A 19389-nucleotide genomic window follows, 5' to 3' on the forward strand; every position below is an offset into this window, starting at 1 on the left:
TTTTCTAAATTTGTCCATGATAGAATCTGTGGAGCCTAGACAGTATCTGTATGTTAAGATACAGTCTGTCGGTATATACTGACAGTGTGTCTCGTGTGTGTGTGTGTGTGTGTGTGTGTGTGTGTGTGTGTGTGTGTGTGTTTCTGTCTATCTGTTTCTGCATTCCAGGAGAACAAACACGAGTCCAGGAAGATCCCAATGGAAAAACCTTCACTGTGAGCAGCTCAGTGTCATTCCAGGTTACCCGGGAGGATGATGGCGCAAGCATCGTGTGCTCTGTGAACCATGAATCTCTAAAGGGAGCTGACAGATCCACCTCTCAGCGCATTGAAGTTTTATGTATGTCATGGGCTTCAGGGTGAGAAGGACCAAATCTGAGGTAGGGAGTGAGGAAAGGAAATGTGTTGCCGTCTGCACTTGAGGCAACATGCACAGTTAAAGTAGCAAGGCTTGAGGAAAAAAATGCCCTGCGGTAAACATTGCAGGCTTTGTCTCTGTGAGTTGACTCTGCTTGTGCTGCAGGAGAGCAGCCCCAGACAGAGGGTAAACAAATGAGTTGGGCTACATTCCAATAAAACTTTATTTACAAAAGCTCGCAGCTGTCAAGGATTTGGCCCATGGGCCAAGTTTATGAGCCCTTGGGCTACACTTGTGAAATGGAACTAGACTGTAACCTATGGAGGTAAGTATAGCAAACCCAGAGTTTTGGGATGTAGCTACTGGTCTACACTCCACTACATGTTGGTCGTGTGGTGTGAAGACAGCTTCCCTACCCCACCACCCCCACTGATTTTGGTTGTTTCTTTGTGAAATGAGAGAGGTGAGCATGGCCATCGTGACAGCCTCTTCTCACTCTAACATTCTATGACACAAGAGGTGTGGGTGGGAGAGAAGCACAATTCTCTCTGATCTGGAAACATTCCAGGGACTTTCACCTCCCAGTCATTTCTCTACTTGCCCCAGTTTCATGCTTTTCCTTGGGATTCAGTTGTCAGAATCGCTGCCTCACACCTCCACACTTCTTCATCCTCTTTGTGGACTCTGCCTTTATAGTAGTACCAGTAGGGAATGTCTGAAGAAGCTGGGATATTTGCAAATTTTCATCTGAGGAAATCGGGAGACTTTTCAAAGGAACTTTCCTGTATGGGAAGGGAAAGGAATAATTGAAGTGTAAAGGCTGAGTGTGGAGGCATGGACAACAATGCATTTCTTTTCCTAGTTTACCAAAAGGTTGGGGAATTTTCAAAAGTAGCTAGAGCTTTTAATCTCCTCATGGAAGACACAAGCTGATTAATTTCCTAACTTCAGTGCCATTTAATCAGTGTCTAGACCCTTTATTCAAACTTTAACATTAGTTAATTTTGAACAGAACCATAGTCCACTTGGATGAATGACATTCAAGGGACAGGCAGATGACTAGCCTTCTAGTACCTACTAGCTGTATGGCCTTGACCAAAGCATTTAATCTCTCTGTGAATCTGGCTTCCTATCCCGAATTTAACTGAAAAGAAATGGAATAATATACATGAAAGAACTCTACAAACTTCTAAGTTCTAAATCTCTATAAAGTATTTCTGTGTTTACTAGTTCCAAGTGTGAGGCCCTGGGCCTTGGCAAGTTCTCTTGAGCCCTGGTTCCCAGCCATAACTAAAGAGTACTTAAAGTCCCCAGAGTCCTCTCTTAGATACCAGGCCATTTGGCTATTGCTCTGCAGGGTTCCCTTTGGCCTGTGATCAGCAGTCAGACAACAAATGCTCCATTCCAGGTGCTATGCTAGAGATCTCTTTAGCTGTGAAGCCTTGGAATGCCCGTTTTTCTCACCTGACCTGGCTCTCTTTGTCCTGTATGATTTAACTGAAGCATGTTCATTAACTGCTTATTAAGGTTGGCTCTGTCCTTAGGGATAGTGCATCTTCTTTATCTGTGGTTCCAAACCAGCATCTGCTCACATTGTTCTAAGCCACCATCTGGACCCAGCCTCCTAAGCAGCCTTTTGGCACCAATGACAGATGTCATTATTCCCTCACAGAGCCATCCAGATTGTCTCAGGCCTTTTTTTTTTTTTCCAGCCAAAATTTGACCCCTACCCCTTGCTGTTTCTATGTTCTCCTTCCATGTTTGGACTGGCCATTCAAGGGAATGTTTTGTGTTCACACATGGCCTTTGCTCCTAAGCTCCCTCACAGAGCAGACAGAATGGAGAGGTTACGACTCAGTCAGTGTCAAGTTCACTTTCCTTGTTCCATTAAAAATATGTATTAGTTACTGTCTATGTGCCAGGTAGTTCGCTAGGCATGAATAAACCATGGGTTCTCCTCAACTGCTAAGACATCCCGTAGGCCCACCAAGGACAGGCCTGCTGGAAGGCTGAGAGGTTGAGATACACCAGGTTGCTGTCAGTCAGGGGCACTCATAGTCTGTGTCCACAAGAGCCAGGAGGAAAAAGGGCTTGTTCACAGCCTCTCGGACTTCTGAGACTTCGGGAGATAGAATCTGTAGCATGTAACTAGATGATTTCAAGGTTTTAGGGATCTCCTATGCAGAGTGGGGAGTGTAGTGCTGACGTCATATACTTCTCCACAGACACACCGACAGCCATGATTAGGCCGGAACCTGCACATCCCCGTGAAGGCCAGAAGCTGTTGTTACATTGTGAGGGGCGTGGCAATCCAGTGTAAGAAGAGCAGACTCAGATAACCCTCCCACCCCCTGGATACCCACTGAACCATACCTCCTACTCCCCTAACTGTACAACAGCACGTCTCCTTTATTTCTGCTGCAAAGCAGCAGAAGTGAGGTTGGAACACTCCCTAGCTCAGCTCCTTCAGTTCCCCTAAGGAACAAAGTTACAGTAAGATATGGATCAAAACATCTCTACCGTCTTTAAATTGTACCTAAGACTGATACCCCCACACCCGCACCAACATCCACCCTGTGGCCCATACAGCATCTTAAGCTTCCCCATGCAGTTTCTGACTTCCCTGTTACCAGTTTGTTTTTAATTCCTCTAGCCCTTTGGTCCAGGCCATCCTGAACACATCTCATCTTTCCATCTCAACAGCCCTCAGCAGTACCTGTGGGTAAAGGAAGGCAGCGAGCCACCCCTGAAGATGACCCAAGAGAGCGCTCTCATCTTCCCCTTCCTGAACAAGAGTGACAGCGGTACCTATGGCTGCACGGCCACCAGCAACATGGGCAGCTACACAGCCTACTTCACCCTCAATGTCAACGGTGAGTCTCTGACTTCTCTCCTCCAACATCTCCCTTCTTTGGCTATCTCTTGCTCTCCTGACAGCAACCCCCTACTCTTGAGTGGTAGTAGGGTGGATGGGAAATGCCCACTACTGGAAAGCACTGCACTTAGGCCCTAGGAATGTGTAACAATGGTCAAGCAATATAAAGAGGGGCTCCCACTGTCTCTGTCTGCAGACAGTGGCTCCTCTGGAACCATTTCTCTCTCACCTGATGGGGAGAATATCAGCTTCTTTTAGAGGCCCCTCCTGAGTACACTTGTGCTTGCTGAAGAGCTCCTCCTCCTAGGGCTAGATACAGCATACACGCCACTGCCACCACTTCCCTTCTTAAGGACCCTGCATACGTTATGGTTTGGCAAAGAATAAAAGAAACAAGCATGCACTGTGCCTAGAGATGGTCAGAATCTCTCCTCTGATGCTTCCAAAGGGACAAGAGATTGCTTCTTTCTAAAATTCTTCTCAAAACCTGGAACCACCAGGCACCTAGACTGTTAGGTTGGTCAGTAAAGTATCTGCCAGTTGTAGCAAAACAAAAATAGGTGTGGTAGCTCCCATTTGTAATCCCAGTGCTGGGGAGGCAGAGACAGTCATTCCTACTTGGTGAGCTCTTGGCTAGTGAGAGTTGACTGAAATGACCCTATCTCAAAGAGTCAGGATGGAATTTCTCTGGCCTCTACAGTTAGTACGTAGGCATATGTGCACATTCACACATATTTGCACGTACATACAAACAAACACAAAAAGATACAGTCAAACCCAGCTTCAAGGGAAGTGACAGGCTAGGACAGAGATGGCTTTAGAGGGAGCTGGTAGGGAAATCTTTTTTTTTCTTGTTTTGAAGACACCAGAGGCATTGAAGTTCCTCCAGAAAGTCTTCAAATCTTTCTGCAGAATAGGGGAAATGCTGAAGAAACTTCATGTTCTTTCTTCATTTGAAATACCCCGTAAGGCAGAGAATGGGGTGCTTTAACACCCAGAATCCCAGGGTTGAAAAGAGCCCTAAGTGCTTGGGACCAGAAAGTCTACATTGGTGATTAGCAGTCCTAAGCCAAGCTCGCACCCCCATGAGCTCTTCAGCACAACGGAGCTAGTGTAAGATTCTGAGAGCTACTACAACAAGGCACTGAGATCTCGGCTCAGCCCCCGGATCTCTCCAGACCATTTCTCATGGTGACTAGCAGTGAAAGAAAGTTTATGTGCCCCGCAGTTGGTGTCTTGTTGATCCTTCTGCTCTGGGATTAAAAAGCTAAGCAGGAGTAAATTGACTGCTGCCAGTGCTGACGCCTGGTGGTGGAAGGAGTTACTGCAGCCTCTTCAGGAATCCTTTTCCCAGTGAAGACTTGCTCGTAATGAAATGAAAGGTACTCTACCTGGAGATGGAGGGTGGTTATTGACAGCCCCAGAGGTCAATTTTGACCGTGGAAGACTCTGTTTGTCCAATAACTTTTTACTTCTATAGCTTCTGGAGCAAATATCCAGGACTGATTTCCATGGTGGACCATGCCTCATGTTTCTTCCCTCATCTTCCCCTAAATCATGTCAACACATTTGTCCCATCATGGAACTCCTGAGCCATCCCCCATAGCCCTCCCAAGCAGATTATTTAAAGATTTATTTATTTATTATGTACACAGGAGAGGGCACCAGATCTCATTACAGATGGTTGTGAGCCACCATGTGGGTGCTGGGAATTGAACTCAGGACCTCTGGAAGAGCAGTCAGTGCTCTTAACCTCTGAGCTAACTCTCCAGCCCCCCCCCTTTTAAAAAATGATTTATTTATTTTTATGTATACAACATTCTGTCTGCATGTATCCCTGCAGGCCAGAAGAGGGCGCCAGATCTCATTACAGGTGGTTGTGAGCCACCATGTGGTTGACTGGGAATTGAACTCAGGACCTCTGAAAGAGCAATCAGTGCTCTTAACCTCTGAGCCATCTCTCCAGCCCCCAGAACATTTTTTTTTAAAGAAGCATAGATGATTTCTTTTCAAATAAGACACAGGAAATCAAGGAACTAAAAAGCCTGAGGAAACATAAGCAAGGGAAGAAGAAAAGTATAGGAGTTAATGAGGCTGTAAGACTGAAGCTGAGTCCAAGGAAAAACAGGAGTTCTCCCATGGATGGAGGAAATACAGCTGTGGCTAATGTAACTGTGGAGACATCAGAACTGTCCTGGGCTTGTGCATTCATCCTCAGACATTTGGGTTTCTGACCAAGGTTCAGGTTTTTATTGACATTCTTGGTCCGGGTTGTACTATGAGATCAGTCCATACCTATTACAGAGGGTGGATTTCATATACCTAATGGAGGGAACACTAGCCATCATGGGATAAATCAAACAAGTCTTGTGCACAGACCTTTAGACAATGTCATCGTAGAGATGAAGCCCTGGGCCTCCTTCCTTGGATGGGTCAGAAGATTGGGTTTTACTGAATCACTAATCTTCCTTTCCAAGAAGGAATTACTGAAGAAAAAGACCAGATATATTCAAGAGCATGTAGATTGAGGAGCTAAAGGATAAAAGAAAGAAATACCTGGGAGCAGAGACACCAAATGCTATCTGATGTGATAAGGCAGTTGTATAGGTCACAGCTCAGGCTGGGATAAGGATGCTGGAATAGAACCTGAAGTCTTGGGTTCATCTTAGAGAAGGTGGGTGGTTTTCTAATTCATATCAGACTGTAACTTTGCTCTCTAGGGAAATTTACAAGTCTTATACAGGATGGCACAGTCTAGCATTTTCTTTGCAAGGTGCTTTCCAACTACTTAATTCCTGGATCCATCAGTTTTCCCTGTTTCTTCTCCATCTGATCTTAAGACTGGAAAAGTGGCAAAGACACCCCTAAAGGAACTTGTACAGAATACCAGACAGGATGTGAAAAGACATGGGAGACACTCAAGGAATAAGAAAACACTGATGTATCTCTCTCTCTCTCTCTCTCTCTCTCTCTCTCTCTCTCTCTCTCTCTCTCTCTCTCTGTGTGTGTGTGTGTGTGTGTGTGTGTGTGTGTGTGTGTGTGTGTGTGTGTGTGTCTGAGAGAGAGAGAGAGAGAGAGAGAGAGAGAGAGAGAGAGAGAGAGAGAAAGAGAGAGAGAGAGAGTTGGAGGGGCAGAGTAGGGGATGGAGAAGAGGGAGGAAGAGGAGAGAATTTTGATATTGATCACAGACATTAAAGTAATTATCTCTGATTAAGGTCAAGCTTTGATGCCAAGAAAGCAACTTGGATAGTGGCTGGTTTGTTTATTGCCTGTTGAATACATCAATTTTCCTTAACAATTACTGCATTGCCAGCATGGTGATACTCACTAGAGCACAGACTAAGGCATGTCCCCTTGCATACACCTCCTGAGTTCTCTTGATGTTAATGTCTCTCTTGGGTATTATCCAGGGCTAAATCAGCATTCGAGTTAAAAGTCCTCCCATCCCCAGGTCTAACTGTAAGCCTGTCATCCTTGCAGATCCCAGTCCGGTTCCCTCCTCCTCCAGTACCTACCACGCCATCATTGGAGGGATTGTGGCTTTCATTGTCTTCCTGCTGCTCATTCTGCTCATCTTCCTTGGACACTATTTGATCCGGCACAAAGGTCAGAGGCATCAAGAGGACTTGGGTGTGTGGGGAGATCAGTTAGGGAAGGACAGACAGTAAGAGGGCTTCAGACAGGGCCCTGAAGACTCATTCAATCCCTAAGGGTGTCTGAGAAAGAAATACAGCCAACACATGCAATGCCAATGCTGTGATCACTGAGCAACAGCAACCCCACAGTCAAGGCTGATCACTTGGTTAACATCCAAGTACAATTAGACCTGCCCACTCAGGCAGCTGCTTCTTGCTGCTCTACATTTGGCTGAGCCCCTTCCTTCTTGCCCTTGTCTTCTTTTCCATCTGTCTGGCTTCCTTTCCTCTCTTTGATCACCTTCCTCTTCATACTCATTCACATTTTTTCTTTTCTCTTTGTTTTACTTTCCCTTATGTTCTGGAATTACATGCAGCCAGCAGCCTAGCTGTCTAGCTAAGATTGGTCATGCTTAAGTCATATCTCCACTACATGTACACACACACACACACACACACACACACACACACACATCTCTTTGATCCCTTGCCTACATTATAGATGAGATTTCAGTTAAAGGTAGATTTCATTATTCATGGGGGGGTGTGGTCAGGTGAGGGATGTTGGCAGCAAAATGCAAATTAGAGAAAGTGGGGAGGAAGAGAGCTCTAGGCAAGAGAGAGATGAGATGAGCAATGTGTGAGTGGGTGGGTAGGAAAAGTGGGCAGGGTGGACTCCAGAGGCTGAGAAGCTTCTGAAAAGAGGAGCTTCTCTCTCCACACAGGAACCTACCTGACACACGAAGCGAAGGGCTCTGACGACGCTCCAGATGCAGATACGGCCATCATCAACGCAGAAGGCGGGCAGTCAGGCGGGGATGACAAGAAGGAATATTTCATCTAGGGGCACCCACTCATCTCCTGTGCCCCCCAAGGGGCCCCATGGGGACTGCTGGGCTGTCACCAACCTGGACTTGTACAGAGCGACCCCAGGGCCGCCCCTCCCGCTTGCTCCCCAGCCCACCCAGCCCCCTGTACAGAATGTCTGCTTTGGGTGCGGTTTTGTACTCGGTTTGGAATGGGGGGGGAGGGAGGAGGGCAGGGGGGAGGGGTGGGCCGCCCTCAGCCCTTTCTGTGGCTTCTCTGCGTTTGGGTTATTATTATTTTTGTAACAATCCCAAATCAAATCTGTCTCCAAGGCTGGAGAGGCAGGGGCCATGGGGGTGAGGAGAGCAGCAAATCTGCAAAGTTCAGAGAAGGAAGTTGGAGACTGAGAAACACCTGAGGCACAGGGCTGGTTTGCAGGTGGGGGCTTAACACGGCCCTCCTTCCATTTTCACAGCCGATCTGCCTCCCAGGTGTCTCCAAGGAACCTGGGAATGGCAGCAGGGGCTAGTGGTGGCTCTACCTCTGCCAGCCATGTATTGTGAGCTAAAGACAGGGAGACAGGTGTCACACCGACACCCCTCTCCCATTACGTAAGAAAGGAATGAGTAGGAGAGTCCTCAAGAAGATGTGAACTGAAGATGGCATGCAGCCACACAGGGATCCAGGGCTTCACACGTCCCTCCCAGAGAGAGTAGATTTCCAGAGAGAGAGAGAGAGAGGTTGGAGGAAATGGCCCTGTCCATCCATTGCCCCCACACGATGAACGAAGCTAGGCTCTTTTCACAGAATCGGCCCTTGGGGGACAGCAGAGCTCAGCTTTCTCTCCTAGCTCCAGCAGTTGTGGAAGAGGCACTGCTTCTGAGCCTGGACAGCGTCTGCTCCCCCCACCTCGGAGGGGCCCCTCACTCTTACCCAAGCCCCTGGACTGTTGCACGGCAACCGCTCCTCTCATGGCATTGCTCAGCAACGACTCCTCCACCCCATGTCACCCTGTGCCCTCTTCTGTTCCCTGTGCCAGCCCTCAGTCCCTCCTCCCTCAGCAGCCAGGCAGACATGACAACAAAATTACTAAAAGGAGCTTCGCTGCAGTGAGCTGTTTCCTGCCCAAACCGAGGGAATAATGTGAACTCTGTGCACGTGTGTGTGTGTGTGTGTGTGTGTGTGTGTGTGTGTGTGTGTGTACACATGTGCGTAAGTATGCATGGGTGTGTGTACATGTGTGTTTGTGTGAACAAGAAGCAAAGGGATTGAGGAGAAGGACCAGGGGTCTAGGGTGGGTGATAGGGCATGGAACATGTGAGGCATGAGGTGGGCTTTGGGAGTGGATGGTTCCTAGTCAGGGTTTGTACCTCTTCTAGGGGGCGCTGCTCTGTCCTAGTCATTTCCAAATCACTCTTGCTGCCTATCTGAGAAAGAGGGAAGTTCCAGAATGTGATTTGCCCAGCTGTGCATTTTGTCCCTCTCTGAAACACCACTCACTCACCATCCTTCCCTGGACCTCCCATCTCTGAGCCATGGAGCCAGGGCCACAGCCTCTGCTATGCACCTCTCAAGCCTCTCCCTGGCACTGACTCTGGATTCCCATCCTTTGGACCCAGTGGCTAGAGGACTGGGTCCCCATCTCAGCTTTTGGTTTACTGTCTTCCTTCTATGGCCAAGCTGGTTGCTGTGGAGATGAGATTGCTCACCCTCTCCATCCTGGCTGGCCCTTCCCTCAGACCCAGGATGCTCTAGGCATCACTCTTCCCCTCCTCCAGCATGTCCTCCCTGCTCTGACAACAGGTGTGCAAAATGGGGCAGCTGCAATCCAGCAGGCCTGCCTACTCCTTCAGTTCAGGTAATACTTTTGTGAATCTTCCAGCCCCTGGTTAGGGTCCTGGGTACCCCAGGCAGCCCCTCGCTTAAGCCAGGGATTCTCCTCTTATAGCAGCAAGGGAGCCCTGGGCCCCAGACCTGTCCAGGCTCCTCATCTCCCAGCACCCGCTTTTGGGAAAACGACTTTTTCTCCTTGAGCTGAACCACTCTGTCCATATTACACAGAAGCCATATTTGTACTGGGCGGGCGGGCGGGGCGGGCAGAGGGGCCGTTGTGCTGTGTGTGTCTGTCTGTGGGTGGGGGCGGGGGAAGGGAGCAGGGAGGGGATCGTGTATCTTTATAATCTTTCTAACGCTCCTGTGCTAATCTCAGAGGGGCCACCCTCAATATATCTGGATTATCCGTGTGGTCAGGCTGCCTCCTTTCTGCTGTTCACACTGCTGACTGGGCTGCATGTAAATAAGGGCTGCCCTCACGTCCCTGGCACCTGGCACCCAAAGGGTATTGCATCCTTGCCGTGCCACACTTTGGAGCATCTGTGTATGGAATCAAGGGAGAGAGTGTCTGAGTCATTTGCTTCCCAGAGAACATTTGGATTTGAAGCCGGTCATCCGACTGCTACCCTGTCACCCTCTGCCCAGCAATGCTGGCCAACACCGTGATGGAGGCGAAGGCCCCACCAACACCATCCAGGACGGAGAGCATCACCACTTTTTGCCAAACTCCCTTTCTGGCTCTCTCCTGTTAAACCTGAAAGTCCGACCTGTGTACTCATCCTTTTGCACCTCAGGTTGAGGGGATTAATGAGAATCCACCTACTGAACATGTATTCCATATTTTTTTTTCATGGCCAGAGAAATACCAATTCTACCTCCCATTAGAAACTTCACTCACTGCTAAAATGACAAGCCAATGAACCATTCTCGCAGTCTGTGTGTCTCACAACAATATGAATAGAGATTACCCTGTGGGCTATAGTCTCACATTAAAGTATGCTGTCCCATGGTCCCCCAGAGCCTATTTTGATGTGTCAGACCATGTGTTCTGCTCGGTGTGAGAGATGCATTCATTGAGTCCATAGGTGGTAAGGCAAATGCCCAATTGCTCCCTGAAGGAGAGTCGTTACACAGCCTTGACAGGCCTCCAATCTTCTGTCCCTCTCACCCTGAAGCACCTGTTCCTCTAGATAGCAAAGCACACACCCAGGCACCACCAGCAGCTAGCACTCAGATGGAGACACACTGATACCCAGCACAGGGACACGGGTAAATAAGTGCATTCCCCTGCTCATTCGGCCACACACAAAGGGCCTCCATTTAAATGCATATTCTCAGTCTGGACAGAGCCAACAGCAAATGCCTGTAGCACAACTTCCCTGCAGAACAGGGGAACTTTTGAACTCTTTCCTTGGATCTTATTCAAAGGAATAGAGAACAGAGAGAGTCATCAGATGCCTGGTCACTCTAACTTCCCAGCACCTCCTTCTTATCTCTGCTTCATATGTAACCCCTGGCCCCTCATCCTTCCTTGTTCCTGAAGGGTCCTCCCTTGCTGGAAAGCTCACTGACTTCTTCCTTGCCACTTTTGGGAAAATCCCCCCTTTTGTGGCTTTCACCTTGTTATTTTCCCGAGGTCATTCTGACCAGCCAAACCCAACTTCAAAACAGGAAGCTCCAGGACAGTAGCCTGTGTTAGCCTAAGGTTTAAAGTAGGCAGTCCTGAATGTGACCCCCACATATATCCCAGCTCTGCCCAGAACCAGAGAGCACTCATTAGCCCTGGGTGCTTATCTTGGAGCCACAGCTGCTGACAGAGTCCTGGCCCTGTACTCTGCCTACCCTGAGCCTGCTGTGCCATGGGGAACTGTCTGCACCCGGTGAGTGTGGGGGCCGTGCTCCATGACCCTTGCCTCTGTCCCACTGTCCCATTCCTTCTACTTACTTCTCTGAATTTCATGCCCTTCCCTTTTTGGACCATTCCTTATCCCTGCATTTCTTTCTTCTCAGTTTCAAAACTTTCCCCTTTCTTTCTGTACCTCAGTTTCCTATCCCCAACCCATTTGTTCTCTCTCTCTCTCTCTCTCTCTCTCTCTCTCTCTCTCTCTCTCTCTCTCTCCCTCTCCCTCTCCTTTAGCCGGTCGCATAGTGTGCAGGTTTCTCCTCACTTCCCTCCCTGTCCTGCTCTTCTAAGTCTCCACACAGCTCTGAAGAGGCTCCTCTGTGGCTCTGACCATGATGGTTCTTCAGCTTCCCTTATCACCCTGCCCACTGTACCTACCCACCTCCTGGAGGCAGATCCCCTGTTCTCCAAATCCAAGCTCCAAACCCAAGTGTACCCCCCAGCCTCTTCACTGGGGTGCCAGATGCCCTCCCTGACTGACTGTCCCTTCCGGGTATTCCCTGTAGGTGGAAACCTCCTTTTCACTAGACCAGAACGAAACTCAGTGGTTTGTGGATATTCGGAATTATTTATATGAAGATTATGACTCCTATGACTTTGCCGGTAACTACAGCATTGGAGCAGCCGCTCCCTGCCGCTCCTGTAATCTACTGGACAGTTCTTCACTGCCCTTCTTCATCTTCACCGGTGTCCTGGGCATGCTGGCAAGTGGTGCCGTCCTCTTCGCCATTCTCAAACCTCTCTTCCACTGGCAGATCTGCCCCAGTTGGCCTATTCTGGCACAGTTGGCAGTAGGCAGTGCCCTCTTCAGCATGGCAGTGCCTGTCTTGGCACCAGGGTTCAACACTGCCCATAGCACAGGCCTGTGTTACCTGGGCTACTGGGTCTGGTATACTTCAGCTTTTGCCCAGGCTCTGCTGATAGGGTGCTATGCCTGCCTGAACCCCAGACTGAATATAGGTCAAATCCGTGGCCTCACCTTGGGACTCACTGTGGGACTTTGGGGAGCAGCTGGCCTGTTAGGACTGCCAGTCACCTTGGCCAGTGATGTTTACAATGACCTCTGCACCCTTGCATCCAACAAAAACCTGGAAGCTTTGAAGTCCACACATTCTGCAATCTGTTTTACCATCTTCACTGTGTTCCCACTGGCTCTTTTGGCAGCCAACGGGCTGAAGAAAGCATTGGGCAAGGAATCAGGCCCCTGGGTTAGCGTCCTGTGGGTCTGGTTCATTTTCTGGTGGCCTCATGGGATGGTTCTCCTACTCGATGCCTTGGTGAGGTCCAAAATTGTGCTTTTGCAATCATGTCTATCCCAGCAGATTCTAGATGTGATGCTCAACCTGGCAGAGGTCTTGGCTGTGCTGCATTGTGTGGCTACACCCCTGGTCCTGGCCTTGTTCTGCCACCAGACCACCCGTAGATCCTTGGCTTCTCAGTCCCTCCCTGCAAGACAGTCTTCTCATACAGATGCCTTTGCAGGCAAAGCCTAGTTCTTTCCCCATGTGTCAACCCAAATTAAAGTCTATACTGCTTTTATGAAGCGGGTGTTTTCTTATTTCATCTGGAGTTAAAGAGAAGGAGAATGACCATGGGGCAATATGAAGCCTGACTTTCCTGTTTCTAGAGCTGCCCTGGAAGAAAGAGAATGGTGGATAAACATCCCCAGGGGATAGAGACGTTCTCTTGAGGTGAGTGATTACTGTCTTCTTGTGGGAATGGAAAGAGAAACAATGGCGTGAGTGGAGAAGAGGAACACTCTCTAAACAAGAAGGCAAAGCTTAATGAGCAAAAGAAGAGAGGCCATTTCAGAAAATAAGTCAATAGGTCTAGAAACCAAGTTGCGGGGGCAGCGGGGGGGGGGGGGGGGGGGGGGTGGCGGTGGGGACAGATGTAAGTGGCAGGAAGTAAAGCACAAAGCAGTAGTGCTGTTCTCCTGTCTGACCCACCCAGACAATCCTTGTCTTCTTTGACCTCTGTGAGTGGTGGGAGGAAATGAAAGAAGTATGTCCAGGGACGTTGGGGAATGGCTACCCTGTTAAGGTTGCCAGTCACATTGACCAAAGATGTTACCATAGCCTAGTCTAGGGCATGTGCCAGGAGAGTGTAAAAAGCTGCTTCCTAGGAGCTGTCTTTTGCAAGCGAATTCTTCATCCTGACGTGGACACCCCTGCCCAATCTTCCCATCTCTCTCTCTCTCTCTCTCTCTCTCTCTCTCTCTCTCTCTCTCTCTCTCTCTCTCTCTCTCTTCTTCTCCTTCTCCCTCTCTCTATCCCTTCTTCCCTCCCCTTCTCCCCTTCTCTCTGCATGCACGTATGCACACTTGAGTTTTTTTTTTTTTATTACCATGACCTTGATTCCTCTGTATGCTCATTTCTCTCTGTGTGTGAATGTATGCATGCTTGGATGAATGTGAATCTCTCTCTCTCTCTCTCTCTCTCTCTCTCTCTCTCTCTCTCTCTCTCTCTGTGTGTGTGTGTGTGTGTGTGTGTGTGTGTGTGTGTGTGTTCTTACAGGTTTCTTCTTCATCATGACCCTTATTCCTCCTCCTCCTTCCTCTCTCTCTCTCCCTCCCTCCCCCCCCCCCTCTCTGTGGTGTGTCTATACATCTGTCTCTCAATCTGTTAGGACCTGTAGTATCCATGTTACAATAGAGGCATGCACGCAGTGAAATGTGTCTATGCATGCTTACACGCAGTCAGTATCTGCAGTACACATACCCATGTGTGTGCACAAACCTCTTGCAGAGCCCCCCTCCCTAACTTAAATCTGTGGCACCTGTTCAGGGTGTGAGGGCAGAAATCTTTATTCAGTAAGTTCATTTGTCTTGCTGTTTATGTCCAGCATTTTTGTGTGTGGTGTATAGAAGAAAGAGATCGTGAAGGTAGAAATGGTGAGGCACCTCAAAAGGAGACACCCCTACTCAATCCATCTTGGGGCTCAAATTGCCCAAGTTCCCCTTTCAAAGCCCAGCTCTCAAAAGAAGCCTTTTCCTCACACTGGTCTTTGTGTCCTTCTCTTATCCACCCCTAGCATCCTAGGACATCTGTCCCCCACATTTGCCTACTTCTCTGTCTGTTTCTTTGACTTTAGAGGGTTGTCTTCATGCCCTGCCCAGCAAAGCTTGGGTAGTGTTTAGGAGGATGACAAGCAAGACACTACATATGCAGCACTCCCGTCAACAATGATTTCACCCTCTACCTGGAAAGACCACACATTTCTTCCAGCGACCCACCTCAAGCCCACCCAGGAAAACTTAAGTGGATACTTCACATTGCATCCATCTGACAGTCTTTCCATACTTTCAAAGATGCTCTCTACTGTCTTCTTCCCTAACATATCTGTGAATGACATTCTGGGTTTAAGGATTGAGAGTGAAGTGCAGGAGAGGGCCAGGGATGACTTAAAACATCCTAGGCTGGAGGGTGCAGAAGGATCAGGGAATTTTGCTGGGTGGGTGCTTTGACAAAGACTCTAAATCTCCCTCCTCTGGTCTCTTAGCAACCACCAGGTTTAGTTCCTGATTGGTGCACCATAAATTGAAAGGCGGGGTTGTGGGACCGATTGAGACGCGGGAGACATTCTGAAACATAAAGGAAGAGAAAGAAAATGAGGAAAAAGGAAATAATTTACAAGCCTAAATTATGCTCAGGTCTCTAACCATAGTGATGGTGAATGTGTCCTGGTGTTTTTTGTTTTCTATTTCCTTTTCTGTTTGCCCCCCCCCCCCGTCCCCCGACACACACCCTAGACTCTCCAACTGCTCTCGAAATCATTCCAGATGTTGCTTTCCTCTCTTACAAGGCACTGGATTTAGATGCTGACCTAGTTTAAGGGGTGGTAAGGCTGTTTGGGCTCCCTCATTCTTCCAATGCTCAGGGGAAACTTGGCCTAATACCACTAGGGCTGTCTGTTCTACCTCGATCCCACACTCCCAGCTAGATCTCCCTCCTGCTCAGTCTGGGTTGAGTCTTGGTGATAGCTGACAGCTATCCCATCTCTTGCAAAAGGAAGGCAGAAACAGAAGCCAGCAACTGATAAGAGGTCACCGTGGATTGAAAACAAGACCGCTTAAGCTGTCTGCTCCTCCTCCCCCTCCCGCACCCTTGCCTTCTTGCTCCAGGCTCTTTGGGACTGCCCTTTCCCCGCCATTATGTATACTGCAGCTGGACAGTTCATCCTTATGTCTAACTCTGACCTCAGCCAATTCTAGAAGCTTTCCATGGGGACCTGCTATCCAAACCTATTTAACCCAATGGGTACCACTAACCACTCTAAATTGGGTTGGAATTTGGCATCTTTTGTGCAACCCTTCAGGAATACAAATTCTGTTTCCTTAGAATTTAATCTAAGAGTTGGCAGGGATTTTAGCTGCGTGTGAGTTATTGGGCCTCCTGGCTAAGAGGGAAAAACAAAAACAAAAAAAAAAAAAAACTTCTCTCAGAAAGATCAGAGTCAGGGAAACAAGCTCCCAGGGATGCATAACGCCCCAGGGAGGGTCAATTTACATTAAGGCAAAAAAATTTTTTTTTCTTGAGGAAAGTTTGAACATCACATTGATGCTTGTAATTCATTTATTTCTGGCTGAGCCCCACCACCCTAGAGGATTTAGGAAACAAATTCATGTTTCCTAAATCCTTTCATCCACCACCATACCTCTACCCTCCTTCCCTGTCTCCCAACACCTTTCTTCTGCAGCCTCCAAGGAATTCTCACCGAGAACTTCACTGGGATTTCAAACCCAATTCGTTGCCAACTCTAATTGCCAGGAATTTGCATGAAAACCATCCTATGCTATCTAATTATTCTGACAACAGCAGTCCTCCGTCTGGGCACAAGGAGAATCGCAGTTTTAATTAACAATAATGCACCTTGCAGATGAACGTGATGGTTTAGGTTAATTAACAAGTCCAAGTGCCTCCAAACCATCATCTAGACATTTAAGTGATTTGGATAGGAGAGGTATGGAGCATATAAGGGGTGGGGATATTTTTTTAAAAATCAGTTCAGAAAAACATTCCAGTTGGTTTTTAATCTCTTCTATAACCATTGGATAGAGGGAATCTCAAAACAGAATTCCCAGATATTTGGGTTACAAGGTTTGGGGACAGCACACTGATGCAGGTCAGACATCTTTCTGCCACTTTCACATTTAGAATATGCTTCCCATACTTCTCAATACACGACAGGGTCAAGTCCTTATAATTCTCAGGTATCTCTAATTTCTTGTCTGTTTGCTAATTTGATTTCTAGCATGAAAGCACGAAAATCACTGACATTACTTGCTACTTTCCTTTGTGGGTCTTTAGCACTCGGTTGGGGCAGGTACCTAAAGTTGCTTATACCCAAAGACATTCCACACAGTATCTCAAGTCACTCCCTTGTCTTCCCCATCAAGAATGATTGTTTGCATAGAATTCTTAAGTAGTTTTCTGGGTGCTAGGATAAAAACATTCCACATAGCTTTAAGCTGCAGCCTTCGTCTCTCTAGTCTTGCTAATAGCATGTGCCTTGTGTTCCCCTGAAAATCAACTCATGTTTGGTGGGGGTAGAGAAGGAATACACATCTTAGAAAGTCTTGTGGAAGTCACAGAGTCTGTCTTTAAGAACTATACTATCATACCTCAAAGTTGGGATTTAGTTCCCCATACTGCTCTTGTAGTTCATGGCTACTACCGTGCCCACTGTCTCAGAATGTTGGTTGTTAGTCTGGAACTTGGCTTTTCTTCTTGTTCTTGAAGTTTTATTCCTAAAGGCAGTTTCTCAATTCTCTGTGTGGGAAAGTCCCTTCTCTGTGCCAGTCTTCACATTTGCTATACATATCTTGCCAGAACTCTCTTTCTTGTGTTCTTTGTGTGAATGACAGCTCCCAATCCTTGGAGTCTCAGAATAAACATTAATTCCTTCAAATCTGACCTGGCATCCAAAGGGATACAGTTCTAGCTTCCTCATGGAAATCATTTTCCATACCAATTATCTTGGATTATGCCTTGTTCGTCTCTCTCTCTCTCTCTCTCTCTCTCTCTCTGATTTATTATTTTGTGTTTATGTGCACATGTGTGAGTGTATGGATGTGGATGCATGCACAGATGGAGGACAGAAGAGGGTGCTGAAGCTGGAGTTACAGTTGGTTGTAAGGTAGGACCAACCTGTGGTGGGTCCTTTACAAGAGCAGCAAGTGCTCATGGAAATACCCCTGCCTCAGGCTCCCAAGCCTTTAATCACCTTCTGTTCTCAGCCATTCTTCTCCTCCAGAGTCAGTTACAAGGCCCTGGTCTTTGGCTGCCACTCTCTCTTCACCTCCAGGAATTATTTATTTATTTATTTTTTGCGGGGGGACAAATTAAAAGAAAGACATGTTGGGATTCTAGGCATGAACCAACACACCCAGCTGATGCTGTTTCCATAGCAGCAAGAATCCCACCCCAACACTGTCTTGGTTATTCACTTACTGTCTGACCAGCATATTTCTCATCCAGCCTTTCCTTCCACTAATAGAGATTGAGCTTCAAGAGTACGGGCCTGGGCATTAACACAGTCAGACATCAATAAGTATTTGATAAATACATACGCGAATTAGTTCATTTTATGTATCTGAATAAAGCATAGTTTCCCACACTGGAGGGTTCATAGCCATCTAGTCCTGGCAGGAACAGAAACAAACAAGCAAACAATTGGTGGAGAAATCTGTAAAAGCAAAACAAAAACAATCATCATCAACAACAATAAACCCTTTCTTCCTCTGAGACATGTAAGGTGTTATTTCATTATTTCAGGGTCTATGACTCCCTTTCTGTGCCAATCCATGGCTAACAGAACTAGAGGATTACACTATGTAATGAACAAATACATTTGTTCTTCCTTCGGGGGCTCTGCTAGGCTTGGGACAGCCGGGAAAAGGAGGGAAAGGCCATCATTTTTCATCTGCCCCTGAGGAAAAGAGAATCATGGACACTCCCTGAAGTTCTTGCACACCGAATCTTCCTTCCATTGGCTCCAAGTCATATTCAGAGTCCAGCTGCCTCCTCAGTTTTCACCAGAGTCCAGGGAAGGGCCCACATTTCCCAGAAAAGTCATTTTGTTCTATGTGGTAACTTTCACCTAGTTTTCTTTACTAACTAATTTTAAGTTAGCATTCCCATCAGCCTTTCCCTACCCCCTCTCTACCTCTAAATCTACTTCCTTTCCTTGCCTTTTGTTCTTGGTAACCTTTATTCTTTGGGGGCAATTTGTCTTTCTTAAGTTCTAGGTACTTGGTCACATTAACTTTTCAAAGCATATAATGGGTATAATTAATGCCATGAGAGCAATGAGGAGATACAGAAAGAAACTTTGCAGTCATAAACAACATTGTCTTGTCTGACCCATCTGGTCCTTTTCTTCCTTCCTTCTTGATCAGGGTCTCTCAGTCTTCCATTGAACATCATTGGGCTTATTTGGATTCCAGGACACACATCTCCAGAGTCCTTAGTGGCCAGATAGTCTCAGCTAGGCTGCTTCTTCACAGCCAACCTCAGAACCCCTGCCTGTCTCACTGGCATGTCTTCCTGAGCAGACCAGGGGTGGGCATTTGCCAGCACACACTTTTGTAAGGTGGTTGGTGGTAGATTCTGGAAGCCAACACGCAGAAAACCAATTACCCAGAGCAGAAAGGACGGGTGTGGAGCTTGGAGCAAAAGCTTGCTGAAAATGAGTTGGCTCACTCTGTCTGTAGCCTGAGAAATAGGTGGGGGTGATTGTTTTTAATCAACCTAGAAACTTCCCAAAACGCAGCCACGGTTCCCTTGTTCTCACCACCCCTTTCCCTTCTTTCCAGCTTTAGCGAGGGATGTTTCTTCCTTCCCAGATTTAGTGGATCCATGGGAGGGGACTCACAGAAAGTACTGGGGAATGTAAAAGGAGCAGACAGAAGGAAGGACACCGAGTTAGCAAAACTCGAAAACAATAAAATTTAATAGAGATGAGTAGAAAACCTGCAA

At 47.5% G+C, this 19389-nt stretch overlaps 2 protein-coding genes across 3 annotated transcripts in view; both read left to right on the forward strand.

Annotated features, from left to right (window-relative positions):
- Positions 1-9908, forward strand: part of Cadm3 (cell adhesion molecule 3) — a 32487-nt gene extending 22579 nt beyond the window's left edge. The window contains exons 6-10 of one of the 2 annotated variants that reach the window (XM_036202106.1): positions 169-339; positions 2583-2673; positions 3061-3230; positions 6713-6838; positions 7593-8783. In XM_036202106.1, coding sequence (XP_036057999.1) covers positions 169-339; positions 2583-2673; positions 3061-3230; positions 6713-6838; positions 7593-7711 — 677 coding nt within the window. In that variant the 3' untranslated portion in view covers positions 7712-8783. Of the gene's footprint in view, positions 1-168; positions 340-2582; positions 2674-3060; positions 3231-6712; positions 6839-7592 lie in introns of both variants that reach the window. The other variant, XM_036202107.1, reaches the window with a different exon arrangement.
- Positions 9909-10595: 687 nt separating this feature from the next.
- On the forward strand, positions 10596-12949 carry Ackr1 (atypical chemokine receptor 1 (Duffy blood group)). The gene is made up of 2 exons (XM_036202108.1): positions 10596-11387; positions 11917-12949. Exons 1-2 carry the CDS (start codon positions 11367-11369, stop codon positions 12901-12903), a joined length of 1008 nt encoding a protein of 335 aa, XP_036058001.1. The 5' UTR covers positions 10596-11366; the 3' UTR covers positions 12904-12949.
- The last annotated feature ends 6440 nt before the right edge of the window (positions 12950-19389 follow it).

The sequence above is a fragment of the Onychomys torridus genome, chromosome 11 (assembly GCF_903995425.1).
Source record: "Onychomys torridus chromosome 11, mOncTor1.1, whole genome shotgun sequence".
NCBI lineage: Eukaryota > Metazoa > Chordata > Mammalia > Rodentia > Cricetidae > Onychomys > Onychomys torridus.